The sequence below is a fragment of the Hemitrygon akajei genome, chromosome 22, assembly GCF_048418815.1.
Source record: "Hemitrygon akajei chromosome 22, sHemAka1.3, whole genome shotgun sequence".
NCBI lineage: Eukaryota > Metazoa > Chordata > Chondrichthyes > Myliobatiformes > Dasyatidae > Hemitrygon > Hemitrygon akajei.
The window spans coordinates 56,751,152-56,768,554 of NC_133145.1; the positions used below are offsets into that span (position 1 = coordinate 56,751,152).

The following is a 17,403-nucleotide window of genomic DNA, read 5'->3' on the forward strand; positions in this document are numbered from 1 at the left end:
GAATGTGCTTTTGGGGGTGCGGGTAGAGGCAGATATATTAGGTGAATTTAAGAAACTCTTAGATAGGTACATGGGATGATAGACAAATGGAGAGCTATGTAGGAGGGAAGAGTTAGATTGATCTCAGAGTTGGTTAAACAGTTAGCACAATATTCTGGGCCGAAAGGCCTGTTGTGTTTGAAACTAGATCATGTGTGGTTTCAGAAGATACATGGATAAATTGGAGAAGCTGACTTTATTCTCCTTGGAGCAGAGATGATGGAGATTTGATGGAGGTGGTTAAAATTGAAACAGGTTTAGGTGGAGTAAAGGGAATGAGGCCTTTTGTCCCATCTATTCCATGCTAAGTTATTGGATTTCTTGCAGAAAGAGACAGCAGGAACTCTGTGTATTAAAAACTGTTCTTCAGCGCTCTTACAGAATTTCATTGCTTTGCCTCACACTGTTCACTGTGGAGTATGAGTGGCTCCGTGCAACAGGGCAGCACACCCATCAGGGTGCACATTCCTCTGAGGGGCCTGAACCCAAAGTCTTCTACCTTGGAGGTGAGCAACAGCCGTCAAGTTCCTTCCCTAATTTGATACTAATAGAAGGATACTTCGGGGGGTCTGCCCTTTGTCTCTTCTTCCTGGATCCTGACCATGAAATGTTACATAGCGCCCAGCGGCCTAAAGCATGTTCGCTCACTTCCTCTCTGATAGTGAGAGTAGACAGGTCCTGAAGCCAGGCAGGAACAGAGTACAGGGTCTTGTGGAACAAGTCCAGAACATGCATACAACATCAAATCAATATACCTTCCTCTCCTCCCAGCAACTTGGCTAGTTATAGACCAGATCCAGATGGCCACTTGAAAGGAAAAGTGGCCCAAACATAAAGGAGAAGAACAAGAGAAACCGTGCTGTGTTCACACTGGAGGACCCAGAAAGGACGATACATTTAGATACAAAAATACAACTGCAGATGCTACACCCTCCCCTATCTCTATTACTGGGCTTCGGCCCTCTCTTCCCCCCCTATTCCTGATGAAAGGTCTCGGCCCGAAACGTTGGCTACTCTTTTCTCACGGATGCTGCCTGACCTGCTGAGTTCTTCCAGCATTGTGTATGGATACATTTAGATACTTAACTTATTTTGAACTTTATTATTCATTTGTACCATGTTAGAGGACAGCATTTATTGCCCTTGCCGGTATTGAGTTGCTTTCATAAACTGACTTCACCAGGTTCCCAATTTTCTCTACCCACCCCCTCCTCTTTTAAAGACGTTCCTTAAAATTCACCTCTTCAGCCTTATGTGGCGTGATGTTGACTGGTCACGCTTCTGTGAGACAATTTTTAACCTGCAAAAAGTTTCTATATAAAAGCCAGCAATAGCTCTGAGACACTTCAAATGTGTTGTGGCTTTAAATAAACACAGATTGCACAAAAGAATATAAGAAATAGGAGCAGGAGTCGGCCATCTGGCCCGTCGAGCCTGCTCTGCCATTCAATAAGATCATGGCCGACCTGGCCATGAACTCATCTCCACCTACCTGCCTTTTCCCCATAACCCTTAATTCCCCTACAATGCAAAGATCTATCCAACCCTGTCTTAAATATATTTACTGTGGTAGCCTCCACTGCTTCATTGGGCAGAGAATTCCACACATTCACCACTCTCTGGGAAAAGCAGTTCCTCCTCATCTCTGTCCTAAATCTACTCCCCTGAACCTTGAGGCTTTGTCCCCTAGTTCTAGTCTCACCTACCAGTGCAAACAACTTTCCTGCCTCTATCTTATCTATCCCTTTCATAATTTTATATGTTTCTATAAGATCTCCACCAGCCTCAATACACTATATCTCAGAATTTCAATGACAAACTGGCAGTATTAAAGTATAACGGGGTGTCTCTCCACCCTCCCATTCAGGACATATATCAGAAGTGCCTTCAATCCTTTCCATAATCTCTCTGACCTCCTGCCATCAGGCAGAAGGTACTGAACCATAAGAACCAGAACTGTCAGGCTGGGTAAGATCTTCCCCCAGGATCTACTTAACACCCCGCTGCCAACCAGCACACATATACACTTTGTCTGATCACCCGCCCCCCCCCCCCCCCCAACACTCCCCAACTCACAGACATATTCTCATCCTGCAGAGGTCACTTTTCACCTTTTATTGCTGCTGTTTCACATATTTATGCAATTGCTTGTTTTAATATCGTAGTGACAGTAACATTATACCGTCCTCCATGAACACGCACTTCTCACTTTATGTCAACTTGTCAATCCTCAGGCCAGGCCACTCAGGGATTTGTGTTAATTTTTTCTTTGTGACTGTATGTGCTGGATCATAACTATTTGTGTTGTGTGTGACTATATGTACTGTGTTTTGTACCTTGGCCCCAAAAGAATGATGTTTCATTGAGTTGTGTACATATGTACAGCTGAATGACAATAAGCTTGAACTTAAACTTGGTAATTGGACATGCATTCTGACTGCATCCTCCTGGAGCTGATCCAAGGCTACAGGAATGCTGAGAAGATTTGTCACTCAGGGCTTTCAAACATTACCATTTTCCTCTCACAATTCAACATTACAAGTCAATTTAACCACACCAGTAGTCAAAACTCTTTCAAAGATGAGATATTCCAAATTATAAGCGGATTAACACTACCAATTAAACACAAGACTGATGATTATCACATGAGCCTTTCTGGTGAGATCATTTCTAATCCAACCTTCGTTGAGAAATTAGTTTCCAAATTAAGAAACTTCTGCTCTGAAGTTCCTAAATATTTCTTGACAGTGTTAAGCAAAATAGTATAACAATAATGGCTCTCTTCATCAATGGACAGACTCTCCACTTCAGAACCAAAACCCCAAAGTACCTATAAGATATATTTTAAACACATTTTAATACTATAAATGGTGTACAATTTTCCTTTAGTAACTGCTACAAATATTCTCAACCCAACCTCCAAAGCTTCTCTCTCCACCCCACTGCTCTTTCCATCTCCCTGCTTCTAGCCTCACTCCATTCTTACAGATACCACTTTCTAACTTCCAGACAAGGAAAAGGTGGAGGGATGGGGAGATGGGGGTAGAGGGTGTGGTCTTTCGATAGGAGCACCATCGAGAATGTCCTGTCTGGCTGCATAATTGTGTGGTACGCAAGTTGCAAGGCATCAGACAGAAGATAATAAAAAACACCGAGAAGATTGCCAGGGTCTCCTCCTCCACCCACAATTAGTGACATTTACTAGGACTGTTGTACACCAAGGACCCTTGTCAACATTCACACAGAGTACACTTGTTGTATACATATTTACCGGCCTCAATCACTTTGCCTGGCACCGCATTCATCTGGGTATAAAAGTTTCCCCTTTGGTCCCTTTTGAATCTTTCCCCTAAATCTACATATCCTAGTTTTGGACTATAAGCTTGCCTCTATTCTCCTACACCCCAGTGCTGATCCTTTCCCCTACCAAGAGGATCATCAGGATCTCCCTCCCCACTATTTGTTGCAGGCAAAGGGCCTGAAGCATAGTTGACAATCCCTACCACCCATCCCGCAATCTCCTGACCCACTATCATCAGGAAGGAGGTACGGGAGCATCAAGACTAGGACTGCCAGGCTGAGTAACAGTTTCTTCCCTCGGGCTGTGAGACTAATGAATACCCTGCCATCGCCGAGGTCTCCTCACTAGGACAGTGAGCTGTTTCCTGTTCACCTGTCCTGCGCGATTCACTTGCATTTTGAATTATATTTCCTTAACTTATTTGTGGTAATATTTTGTTTTATGTGCTGTGTGTGATATGTGTATTGTGGCTACACCATGATCCAGAGGGTCATATATCTGGAGCTCATTCCAAAGTCAGGGAAAATAAAGTGGGACAAGCTCAGTTAGACAACTTGGTTAGCACGGGTGATTTGGGCCAAAGGGCCTGTTTCCATGTTGTATAGCTCTATGGCTCTCTGGCTGATTAAATAAAATGGGCAGTGGAGCTTTCAGAAGCCTACCCAATCTATTCTATCAAATCCTATCCTGTCTATATGAAGGACATAGATGGTAAATGCAAGCATACTTTTCCATTGAGGTTGGGTGAGAGTAGAACTAGAGGTCATAGGTTATGGGTGAAAGATGAAATATTTAGAGGGAGCATGAGGGGTAACCTCTTCATTCAGAGGGTGATGAGAGTGTCATTCCATGACTTTGACATTATAGACTTGTCATCTATATCAATGATCTGGATGATAATGCTTCCAGCAGAAGTGGTGGATGCGGGTTCAATTTCAACATTTAAGAGAAATTTGGATAGGTATGTGCATGAGAGGGGTATGGAGTGCTATGGTCCACATGCAGGTCAAGAGGACTAGGTAAAAAAATGGTTCAACATGGACTAGATGGGCCAAAGAGCCTGTTTCTGTCCTATAGTGCTCCATGACTCTAAGTTCAAGCTCAATGCTGGCCGTCATTTCTACTAAAATTACACTCAGTACCTGATAAGGATCTGGGGGTGGTGAAACCATCGGTCTGTGAAATATCTTAGAACTAGCACAGGAAAAAGAAATTAGAAGTCCAAAACTGCCACATTTGGTGAGGGAACAAAGTAGTCTAAAACCTGAATACAAAATAGGGAAATGTGTAAGGAAACGACACAATAATGTAGTGGTTAACAGTCCCAGCGACCCGGGTTCAATTCCTGCCACTGCCTGTAAGAAGTTTGTGTGTTCTCCCTGTGACTGCGTTGGTTTCCTCCCATGGTTCAAAGCCATACTGCTTGACAGGCTAATTGGTCATTGTAAATTGCCCTGTGATTAGGCTAGGGTGAAACTGGGGGATTGCTGGACAGCACGGCTTGAAGGGCCCATGCTGCACTGTATCTCAATCAATAAACAGAAAACGCAGGACATACTGAACATGGAGAGGAAAGCTTCAGAGAGATATGGACCTAAACACCAGCAAATGATATTAGCTCACTTTGTCAATTTATTTGGTGTGGGTAAGTTGGACCAACACAGATCAGGCACATTTATGAAGGAAGCAAAAGGGAAATCCCTGTTTTTCTCTGCCCAGATGCTGCCCGAACTGCTGAACATTTTCAGTGTTTCCTGTCTGGGTTAGGCAACTGAAATTGTAACTAGGACTCACACGTTTATTCATGCCTAAATCTTGCATGTAATAAGCCCTGATTGTGTATGCATCTGTGGTACCCAAGCAGTATACACTCAGTAAACCTCCTGTTCCTAATAAAGTGACCACTGAGTGCACATTTGTGATCTTCTGCTTCTGTAGCCCAACCACTTCAACGTTCGACATGTTGTGCATTCAGAGATGCTTTTCTGCACAGCAGTGTTGTAACACGTGGTTATTTGAGTGACTGTCACCCTCCTGTCAGCTTGAACCATCCTGGCCAAACTCCTCTGACCTCTCTCATTAATATATCATTTTTGTTCACAGAACTGGCACTCTCTGGATTTTTTTTTTGTTTTTTTGCACTTTCTCTGCAAACTCCAGACACTGCTGTGCATGAAGATCCCAGATTAGCAGTTTCTGAGATACTCAAACCATTCCATCTGGCACCAACAATCATTCCCCGGTCAAAGTCACTTCACTAGACTTTCACACTACAGATTTGTCATCTGTATCAATGATCTGGATGACAATGTGGTTAACTGGATCATCAAGTTTGCAGATGGTACTAAGATTGGGGGTGTAATGGTCAGTGAGGAAGGCTGTTATAGCTTGCAGAGGGATCTGGACCAGCTGGAAAAATGGGCTGAAAAATGGCAAGCGGAAGTTAATGCAGACAAATTCAAGTTTTGCACTTTGGTAGGACTAACCAAGGTAGATCTTACACAGTGGACGTTTGGGCACGGAGGAGTGCGGTAGAACAAAGGGATCTGAGAATACAGGTACATAATTCATTGAAAGTGGCGTCACAGATCGAAAGAGTTGTAAAGAAAGCTTTTGGCACTTTGGCCTTAAACATACCAATGTATTGAGTACAGAAGATGGGATGTTATGTTGAAGTTGTATAAGATGTTGGTGAGGCCTAATTTGGAGCATTGTGAGCAGTTTGGTCACCTACCTACAGGAAAGATGTAAACAAGGTTGAAAGGGTGCAGAGAAAGTTTACAAGGATGTTGCCTGGTCTGCAAAGCATGAGTTATAACGAAAGATTGAATAGGTTCGGACTGTATTCTTTAGAACATAGAAGATTGAGAGGAGACTTGATAAAGGTATACAAAATTATGAGGGGTATAGATAGGGGAAATACAAGCAGGCTTTTTCCACTGAAGTTGGGTGGGACTACAACTAGAGGTCATGGGTTAAGGGTGGAAGGTGAGAAGTTTAAGGGGAACATGAGGGGAAACTTCTTCACAGAGGGTCACGAGAGTGTGAAATAATCTGAGAGAATAAGTTGTGCATGCAAGCTCGACTTCAATGTTTAAGGGAAGTTTGGATAGATGGTAGGGGTATGGAGGGCCATGGTCGCAGTGCAGGTCGATGGGAATAGGCAGTTTAAATGGTTTTGGCATGGACTAGATGGACCGAAGGGCCTGTTTCTGTGCCGTACTTCTCTACAAGTCTATTTTATTTTATTCAGAAACACCCTCCCAGTCCTTCAAGCCGCACTACTCAGGAACCCACTTATTTAACCTGTAATGGGACCATTTACAATGACCAATTTACCTACTAACTGGTAGATCTTTGGACTGTGGGAGAAAACCAGAGCACGGGGAGGAAACCCACGCACTCACGGGAAAGAACGTACAAATTTGCTTACAGAGAGTGCCAAAATTGAACTCCAGTCTCCAACACCCCGAGCTGTAATAGCGTCATACTGAATGTAACACTTCCGTGGCCCTCCTTAGATCACATTTCCCCCCTCCCACCCCCATTTTGATGTTTGGCCTGAACAACAACTGAACTTCTTGACCGTGTCTGCATGCTTTCGTGCATTGAGATGCTGCCACATGATTAGCTGATTAGATATTTGCATCAATGAGCAGGTGTACCTAATAAAGTAGCTACTGAGTACACATGGACAGGGAAGGTTCAGAGAGATGTGGACCCAACACCAGCATGTAGGACTAGCTCAATTACGTAACCCAAGTCCCTACCAAATAAGGCATAAGGCACTTTGTCATTCCTCATCCTTGTTTTCTCTCCTTCACTATTCCCCATTCTTGTTTCCCACTCACACCTTACCTGCCCATCACAACCCTCTGATACTCTTCCCTTCCCTTTCTTCCACTGTCTGCTGTCCTCTCCTATCAGATGCCCCCTTCTCCAGCCCTTTCACCAATCAACTTCCCAGCTCTTCATTTCAGCCTCTCCCCCCGCTCCCGGTTTCACCTTTCACCTGCCACCTTGTACTTCTTCCTCCCCTTCCCCCACCCTCCCATTCTGACTTCTCCCCTTCCGTTCCGGTCCCAATGAAAGGCATCAGCCCGAAACATCAACTGTTTGCTCTTTTCCAAAGTTGCTGCCTGGTCTACTGAGTTCCTCCAGTACTTTGTGTGTTGCTTTGGACTTCCAGCATCAGCAGATTTTCTCACGTTTGTAAGGCCCTCCTTTCCCTCCGCTAGCCCTGCAGGTCACGTTTGAGCAAGGCGCAGCACCTGCTCCCCCCCCCCCCCCACCACCACCCCCAATCAGGGTCACGTGAAGCCACGAGAGCAGGTGGTGGGTGGTCGTGTGGGTGCATATCACAAGCCCCGGTTACGCGACCACTGACACCAGGCAGACAATCTCCGGAGAGTACTGATAATGGCTATGGATCGCCCGTCTTGTAAAGACATTGCCCAGAAGGCAAAGGCAAACCACTTCTGTAGGAAAATTTGCCAAGAACAATCATGGTCATGGATAGACCACGATCGCCCAGGTCACATGACACGGCACATAATGATGATGATGAGTTCGGGATGGGTGAGTTGAGCCAGCCCACCCAGGTCGAGCACATTTATAACCAGAGCAAAAGGTACAAATCGTTTGTGTCTCTCTCAGATGCTGCCTGACCTGCTGAACATTTTCAGCCTTTCCTGTCTGGGTTAGGCAATTGAAATTGCAACTAGGGCACTAAAGGGTCACACGTTTATTCATGTCTTAAGTCTTGCATGTAATAAGCCCTGATTGTGTCTGAGCTACCTGAACAGTGCAAATTTCTCCTTGAACCTGCAGGCAGGACGGTGCTGCCGCAATGGGTTTTATTAAGGGAGGCGTTAATATCGCTGATATTTAACACACGAAATAAAACCGCAAACTAATTTAGACGTCTGTTAGTATTTGTCGGCAATTAAAATCTCTCTCACACATGCAATTGTCATATGGCACCACACAAATTACAGAGAAACACATCAATTCGGAGAATGATGTCACCGCTGTTACTGGCATTTTCATTCTGCTGCCAGCCGGCGCTCGGGTCCCACTGTTTCTGGGTCGCTCGCTCGCCAAGCCACCCCTCAGCCCCCAGCTGTGGTAACTGTACCACTGCAGGAGTGTACTGCATAACACTTCCCACCTGCATTCCGAGTGAAACGATCAAAGGCTCTCGCCGTGAACGGCAATAAGTTCACCGCAAAGGGGTGTCTAATTGTGCCTGTTTTGGGGGGGTGGCAAGCGGAGGCTCTCATCCTGCGGTTGACAAGCCCGTACAGTTACAACCAGCAGCGAGTTGGCCGGCACCTTCTCACCCCAAACCTCACGGTGCATTTAGCTTCACCCTCTATTTCCTCGTCAATTCAATTTTGATCGGGGGGGGGGGGGAGAGAAAGAAATTAAAGCAGAGGTTTAGATCTGCAACGCAGCAATATTTCACGGCCGACCACCACCATTACAGAGAAGACTGAGTGGGGGGTGGGGGTAAATACAGGAGGGGAAGGCACAGTGTGGGGGGGGGCGTTTAGAGTGAGAAAGCCAAGGGGGAGTCAAACGAGAGAGTGGAAGGGGCGTTACGAGAGGGCAGTGGTGAGGGGAGAATAGGGAGAGGAATGACGGGGATGGAGGGGGGATGGAGGAAGGGGAAGGGGAGTGATGGGGAGGAGAGAATAGAGAGAGGAGTGGCGGGGAGGGAGAGGAGAATAGGGGGAACGGCGAAGAGGGGAGAATAATGGGGGGAGTGATGGGGAGGGAAGAGCAGGTTCAAATATATTGGAGTTTAAGGAAAAGGCACAGAGGTTAAACAGAGAATCCCTCCTGGAAATAGTGGAGATCTAGAATGAACACGGAGCTTAAAGAAATGAGCAGCATAGAGATTAATGGGGCAGAGAGGCAGTAAATCCCTAGTACCCGACGGCCTGCAGTCTAGAGGTACGAAGGGGGTGGCTTTAAAGAACCAGGTGATGCCCTGGTTTCATCCAGAACATTTTCCACAGACCGGAAAACAGCACATACTCTTTAAGAAAGGAGGGAGAGAGACCCACGGACCAATTAGCCCATTCTCCCCGGTAGGAGAAATGCTGGAATTTATTATTGAGAGAATGGTAGCGGGATCCTTAAAATTAATAACCACAAGAGATTCTGCAGATGCGGCGAATTCAGGGTAACAGACACAAAATGCTGGAGGAACTCAGCAAGTCAGGTAGCATCCATGGAAAAGAGTAACGAGTCAACTCATCAGGTTCTGTTGAAGGGTCTCAGCTCCTTTATACCTTTCCATAGGTGCCGCCTGACCTGCTCAGTTCCTCCAGCATATTGTGTGCGTTACTCTTAAATTAATAATAGGGTTTGGCAAAGCCAATACGTAACGAGGTTGACGAATCGGCCGGAATTATTCAAGTTTGGAGGTGACAAAACACGAAAAAAAAGGCAGACCAGTTGGAGGTTCCAGAAGGTGCTTTGTCCAGGTGTTCTTTCCGAGATTATTCCACGGCATCAGAGCACGTGGTATCGGGGAAATGTACTGCGGGGAACCAAGAATAGGCAGAAAAGGGGAGAGTGGAAAATACAAGTGTGATTTCCTGGATGAGAGGCTATGATTAATGTGGGGAACGATGTAAATTGGCAAAATGGCTTATTATTGTCATATGTACTGATGTACAGTGTAAAACACGAGATGCATAATGCTCACACACAAAGTGCATTGAGGTATCAGAAGGTAAAATAACAACAGAATGCAGAATCAAGTGTTACAGTTCCAGAGAGAGCCCAGGGCAGCCAGACAATAAAGTACGAGGTCATAACGAGGTAGATTCTAGGGTCAAGATTCCACCTTATCATATTCAGGAAACATTTAAGAGTCTTATAACGGGGAGGTAGAAGCTGTTCTTGAGAGTCGTGGTACCTGATTTCAGGCTTTTGTATCTTCTGCCGCTGGGGGGGGTGGGGAAGAGGAGGAGTGGGGTCTTTGATTACTCAGGCTGCTTTCCATTGGTGAAAGGTGTCGAGATTCTCCCGTTTACAATCTTTATCAGTAATTCAAATGAGAGGATCAAGTTCAGTAGCTGAACATTGATTTATCTAACTTCCAATAACTTCTATGCTCTCCCCAATCTCTCTTTTTCCATTCCCCGCTCTCGTTCCCCCCCCCCCCACTCTTCTCTTCTCCTCACCTGCCCATCACCTCCCTCTCGTGCCCCTCCTCCTTCCCTTTCTCTCATGGTCCACTCTCCTCCCGTCAGATTTATCCTTCAGCCTTTTCGACCTATCACCTCCCAACTTCACACGTCATCCCCGCTCCCCCACCCAACCGCCTTCCCCCTCAACCGGCTTCACCCATCACCTTCCAGCTTGTTCTCCTTTTTCTCCCCCCCCCCCACCTTCTTATTCTGGTTTATTCCCCCTTCCTTTCCAGTCCTGAAGAGTCTCAGCCCAAAGCATCAACTGTTTATTCCTCACCACAGAGTTCCTCCAGTATTTGGTGTGTATTACTGGGACCAGAGCTGTATATAATACTCCATGTGGAGAATATCTTGTATTTAATTGCATTCACTATATTCAACTTTGCTTATGGTACAAAGCTGGGTGATACATATAGCTAAGGTGATATATATAAAACCAGGGTGCACAGTACTGTTGGCATGGTTTGGTGTGGGTGCAGACACACCCAGCCCTCAGGCACCAGGCAAGGTCATTTGATCCCAAACAATTGGTTTATAGGTCATTACAGAATATCTCTGTGGTGCTTCCCACTCCCTCCCCTCTCCTCCCACCGTGATTCCCCTCTCCCTGCCCTCTTCCAGCTCTCAGTCCACAATAGAGGCCCATATCAGAATCAGGTTTATCATCATTCATAGATGTCATGAAATTTGTTTTTTTTTTTGGTGGAAGCAATACTGTGCAATACATAGAATTACTACAGTACCGTGCAAAAGTCTTAGGCACCCTAGTTTTATATATACTTATACCCAAGACTTTTGCACAGTTCTGTATAAGGTAGAAAAATGTGAGACCTTGATAGAAAAACCTAGAAAGTGAGATAATTCTTAAACAGTAAAAAAACTATTGTTCAGGAGGACCTAGTGAGCTGTGCTTTACTCATTAGGAAAAGCTAAGAAGCAGATACAGGAAGAAGTTAGGAAGGTAGGCTTATTTTGCAAGGAGAGTTTAAGAGGTAAGATAGCCATAGTCAATGATACAGTGCCCTGGTGACACTGCACATGGAGAACCGTGCACAGCTCTGGTCTCAGTAGGAAAGGAGTGCAAACAAGATTCAACATTGAGACATAGAAAGGTGGATTTGCTGTATGAGGAGAGATCAAATAATCTGGATGATGGTTGGTGAGGAGGTGGATACAGGGTTATGTAGGTAAGGGGATTGGAGGTGGAGGAGGCTGGGGAGTGAGGGGGTGTAGGTCAAAATAAAAGTTCAGTCACTCAGGATGGAGATGAAGAAATGTTCTCACCCAGAGGACGGTGAATCTTTGGAATTCCAAATCCCGTGAAGGGTGGGGAGACTGGGGGTCTGACAGGAGATAATGGGGGAGGGGGGATGGAGAAGGGAAATGGGAAGAAAGTGGGGTGAGCAGCTAGCAGAAAGCAAGGTGGGGAGCAACTGTGAGGTGGCGGGATGGAGGGATTGGGTATGGAGGAGGGGCTGGGAGGTCTGAGGCGGGGCAGGTGAGGGATGGGAAGATGGGGTGGATGTGGGAAAGATAGGAGGGTGTGGAAAAATGGAGGGTGGAGACGAGGGATGGGGAAACGGGGATGAGAGAGTTGGAGAGAATGGGAGGTAAATAAGGGAAGTGACGAATGTTGGAAGAGACTGGTAAACACTAGATGGGGGATTAGTCAAGGAATGACAAGACGTGCAGCGGGAAAAGGGAATTATTGCAAAGAGGCAGAGATGGGGAAAAGATAGGGATGGGAAAAAGGCAGGGGACTGAGTTAAAGAATCGGAGGGTGTGTGCGGGTGAGGGAAATAGAGGTGGCCATCGGGCAGATTGCGTGGCGGGGAATTAGAGTCGGAGGGAAGAGATGGTGGAGAGGGGAGATGGCGGAGGGAAGAGATGGTGGAGGGGGGAGATGGCGGAGGGAAGAGATGGTGGAGGGGGGAGATGGCGGAGGGAAGAGATGGTGGAGGGGGGAGATGGCGGAGGGAAGAGATGGTGGAGGGGTAGATGGCGGAGGGAAGAGATGGTGGAGGGGGGGAGATGGCGGAGGGAAGAGATGGTGGAGGGGGGGAGATGGCGGAGGGAAGAGATGGGGGGGGAGATGGCGGAGGGTCGGGGGTGGGTGGCGAGGAAGAGCTCGGGCGGGACAGATTCTCCGGGGAGGTGGGCAGTGGACAGGCGAGGGGGTGGAAGAGGAGAGAAGCGGCGCGCGACAGGGTTAAGCTGCTGCGGGCTGTGACAGGTACCCTGCTCAGCTTCCCCGGCACAGGGAGAGCGAGCGGATTCACGACAGCGCCGATTTAATTTTCAATAGAGAGATAGCCATTGCTTTGCAAGTACAAAAGACACCGAGCATACCCAGCAAATGGAAATCGAATGAGTAAATAGGGAACAGGGGGCTAGGGTAGAACGGATTCTTTTTTTTGCATCCTTTACTCACCCGGGTCGAAGTGGGAGCTAAAGGCAAGGCAGGAATGGCACAGTCCCGAAATCAGCATCAGGCGAAGATGCGCACACGACCACATCGCTGCTATAAATTTTGCAATCAAATATAAAAAAAAGGGGAGAGAAGCCTCCACGACAGAAATAACAAAATAATGCCAGGGAGAGCCTGTCAGCAGTGATGACTGTTTGAAATCAGTCAGGATAAAGCCCGTGCAGCAGCCCGGTGTCGGTGGAACGATCCCCGCTCTGCGAGGCTGCGGTGCGGCGGCCGGCCGGCCGGCTCCATGCTGCTGTCTCCGTCGCAGGGTCCCGGTGCAGAGTCGGGGGCGGCCGGGCCGCTGGCGGGGCTGCGGCGCGCACTGTGCGCGGGCGCTCGGGCTGCGAGTGGCTGAGCCCGCGGGCACAGAGCGCCATCTTCGCCCGGGCGCGCGCTCGCCCGCCCGCCCGCCTGCCTGCCTGACTGACTACGCGAGAGAGCGCAGCGCGCTACCGGCGCCAAGCTCACCCGCACAACAACCCCCCCCCCCCCCACACACACACACACACACACCCCCCACCGACCCGACAAATAACAACGCCGCTCCCGGCCCCGCGCGAGTGCGCGCGCTGTCCGTGCACCTGCGCCAGGCAGGCAGAAACCTCTGAGGGGGAGAGAGGGAGGAGGGGAAGGGGGATATGGAGAGAGTAGGAGAGGAGGGAAGGAGGAGGCGATATGGGTAGAGGGGGTGAAGGTGGGAGTAGGGGAGAGGGGTATGGGGAGAGTGAAGGGGTGAGGGAGGGGGAGATGGGAGAGGGAGGGGGAAGATGGGAAGGGGTAGAGGGGTGAAGGTGGGAGTAGGGGAGGGGAGGGGTATGGGGAGAGTGCAGGGGAAAGGGGAGCGGTGGAAATGAGAGGGGAAGTGGGAGTGGGGGAGGGGGAGAGGTATGGGGAGAGTGAAGGGAAAAGGGGAGCCGTGGAAATGAAAGTGGGAGTGGGGAGGTGGGGAGGGAGGGGAAGTGGGAGTAGGGGAGGGGGAGAGGTATGGGGAGAGTGAAGGGAAAAGGGGAGCGGTGGAAATGAGAGGGGGGAGAGGCCAGTTGGGGAGCAGGATGGGGGAGAAGGGGAGAGCGTAAGGGGGAGGGTGCAAGGTGAAAGTAGGGGAAGGGGAGGGGAGAAAGGAGGGTGTGAGGGAAAGGGGGGACAGAGGCAGAAGAAGAGGGGGAAGAGATGGGAAGGGAGGAGGGGAAAGTGGAGGGAGGGTTGAAGGTGGAGGAGAGAAGGAGGATGAGGGCAAGGGGAGAGGCGTAGGGGAAGGGGAGAGAGTTGCTGTTCATTGGGCCCCTCCCTCAACACCAAAACCACCCCTCCCCTCTCAACACCAAAACCGCCTCTTCCTCAGCCCCCACTCCTTCAATGCCAACACTCACCTCGCGACACTGACCCTGTCTATCCCCCAAGCTCTTCATCCTATGTATACCCTTCATAATTTTGAATACCTCTATAACATCTCCCCTGTGCTCTTGGGCATAAGGTCCCAACCTCTTAAACCCTTCCCTATAACTCAGATCCTCAAGTTCCAGGAACATCCTTGTAAACATTCTCTTCACCATTTTAAACTAATTGATATTTTTCCTGTAGGTAGATGACAAGATCTGCACACAATACTTTAAACGTGGCTTCAACGGCATCTTGTACATAATGCACGTACTCAAGGCCAATGTGCTAAAAACTCAGTTTATGACCTTTTCCATCTGTGCTGCCATTTTCAAGGAATAATGGATTATGTATTCGCAGATCCCTTTGTTCTACAGCACACCTCGGAGCCCTACCATTCACTGTGTAAATCTTGCCCTGATTTGGCCTCAAGTGCAGTACCTCACACTGTTGTAATGAATTTATCAGTATGAATGCTGTGCAAGACAAGTACTTCAAAGTATATTTATTATTCAAGTGTGTGTACTTTATACAACCTTGAGATTCATCTCCTTACAGGCAGCTGCAAAGCAAAGAGACTCTATAGAACCCATTAAAACGAAAGAAGACCATCAAACACCGTATGCCCAGAGAGACAACAAAACTTGTTCAAACAGGAACAGCAAGCAAACAGCATTCAGAACTTTACTGCTGATGCAAAACAACAAATTTCGTGACATATGTCGGTAATAATAAACCGGATTCTGACTCTGTATCACGGTACATGAGACAATAATTAGCCAATTTACCAATTTGTGTTTCACTGATTGACTGATGGGGCAGATAACTCACCAGGTGTAGAATCGTGCCTTGTATACTGTTTGTACAGATCAAGTTACTACACAGGGTAATAATTACCCGAGGTAAGCAATAAACATGAAGAATAAAGTGTAACAGTTACTGAGAAAGTGCAGTGCAGGTAAACAATAAGTGAAAGATCGTAACAAAGGAGATTGTAAGCTCAGAAGTCCAACTTACTATATAAAAGCTCCATTTAAGAGTGTGATAGAAGCTTTCCTTGAGACTGGTGGCACAGGTTTAGGTGTTTGTGTCTTCTGTTCAATGGGTGAGGGGAGAACAGAGAGTGTCCAGGGTGGGTGGGGTCTTCCATTATGTTGGCTGCTTTACTGAGGCAGTGAGGTGTATAGACAGAGTCCATAGAGGGGACTTTGGTTTCCGTGTCATGTTGGGCCGTGTCCACCACCTTCTATAGTTTCCTGTGGTCACCTGCAAAGCAGTTGCCATACCAAGCTGACCGTGACAGCAAGGTCATGATGAGTTTTAAATGCAAGGATGAGAATTTTAAAATCTAAGTCTCAGACTGTGTGCCAATATAAGTATAAAGGGTAGTTTAGAAGAGAAAGACAGGTGGGAAGGTGCAGAGAGGGGATTCAGGCACTTGGGCACTATACATTCCACAGAGGTGGAGCAACTAAAATTCAAACTGAGCAAGTATCGTAAAATTGTAGAGTTAAGTGAACAGTTAATCTCCATTCTATTCAACTGAAATTGGTGTGCAGTCAATTGTAACCCTCCTGGCCTTTGTAGAACTAAACTAAATTAATTTTACTCAAATCTGTACTTTTGAGTGATGGAAGAGACCTACACATACTTCTTGTTGTTCCTTTCCACACCTTGTGGCACCGAGTGGCAACCATGCCATTCTTTAGCATTTCTTGTCTGCTTTTTTTAAGTTGCTAGCTTGACGCTCAACCCCACATGGATGGAAAGCATGCGAGGAGCTGGCTGGATTTGAACCCAGGACCTCTCACCTCAAAGTCTGGTGCGGATAGCACTACACCAGCCAACTGTTCTACACATTAGGTTAGCAGTGTCTGAATGCTGTTTAAAATGTGCATTAAACCAATCCAATATGATTCTATCAATCATATATGAAAATCATTTTGCCTTCCTTTGCAAATGTACTGGTGACAGTCAGATTGTAGAGTTTCAGCATGATACTTAAGAATTCAAAGTAAATTTATTAGCAAAGTACATATATATCTGTTACCATATGCTACCTTTGGATTCATTTTCATACAAGAATTTATAGAGAAAAATGAAATACAATAGAATACAAGAGATATGTCTTTTACACAGAGTGGTAGGTGTGTGGAAGTACTGCCGGCAGTGGTGGTAGAGGCAAATGCATTAAGGATTTTTAAGAGACTGTTGGATAGGTACATGGATGAAAGAAAAATGGAGGAACATGGGGCAGGAAAGTGTTAGATTTTAAAACAGGCTAAAGGTTTGCACGGCATTGTTGATCGAAGGGCCTGTACTATGCTGAACTATTCAATGTTCTAATTAACAAAAATACACACATAAACAGAAAAAGATCGGTAAGCAACCAATGGGCAAAATAAGGCAAACTGTGTGAATAATAAAAAACAATACTGAGAATATGAATTGTAAAGTGTCATTAAATGTGAGGCTGTAGGTCAGAGAATCAGTTCTGAGTAGTGGTGATTGAAATTACCCACGTTGGTTCAGGATGGTTGTTAGGGTGATAACTGTTCCTGAACCTGGTGGTGTTAGCGAGTGGTGCTTGAACTTATGATGACAGAGAGTATTTAGCAAGATTTAGCTAATCCTTGTCTATTAATGACACAGATCACTTCCAACGCCATATTTGAAAAGAGCACTAATAAAACCAAATGTTACTTCACTTTGAAGATTATCTCCAAACCCTTCCAGCTGACAGAGTCTAGATAATTCAGGAAAAGGAAATGAAACATAATAACTGTCTCAAAAGGAGCCAAATCTTGCATTTTTGCAAAGTGTCATCTGTCCTGGAATGCAAAGTCTATTATTAGCAAGATAAATGCAGCTTGCACTCATCATGATCCAACAAGCAGGTAATCTGTTTTTGCTGGTGTTCTGCTGCTGCCATCAGGCAGGAGGTACAGGAGCCTTTGGTCCCACACACCAGGTTCAGGAAGAGTTAGTTCTACCCTCAGGCTCCT

At 46.7% G+C, this 17,403-nt stretch overlaps 1 protein-coding gene across 5 annotated transcripts in view; it reads right to left on the reverse strand.

Annotated features, from left to right (window-relative positions):
* Nucleotides 1-13,440, reverse strand: part of aatkb (apoptosis-associated tyrosine kinase b) — a 321,493-nt gene extending 308,053 nt beyond the window's left edge. For 4 of the 5 annotated variants that reach the window (XM_073026295.1, XM_073026299.1, XM_073026298.1 and 1 more), the window contains exon 1: nt 12,980-13,440. In XM_073026295.1, coding sequence (XP_072882396.1) covers nt 12,980-13,064 — 85 coding nt within the window. In that variant the 5' untranslated portion in view covers nt 13,065-13,440. The remainder of the gene's footprint in view (nt 1-12,979) is intronic. The other variant, XM_073026294.1, reaches the window with a different exon arrangement.
* Between the last annotated feature and the right edge of the window lie 3,963 nt (nt 13,441-17,403).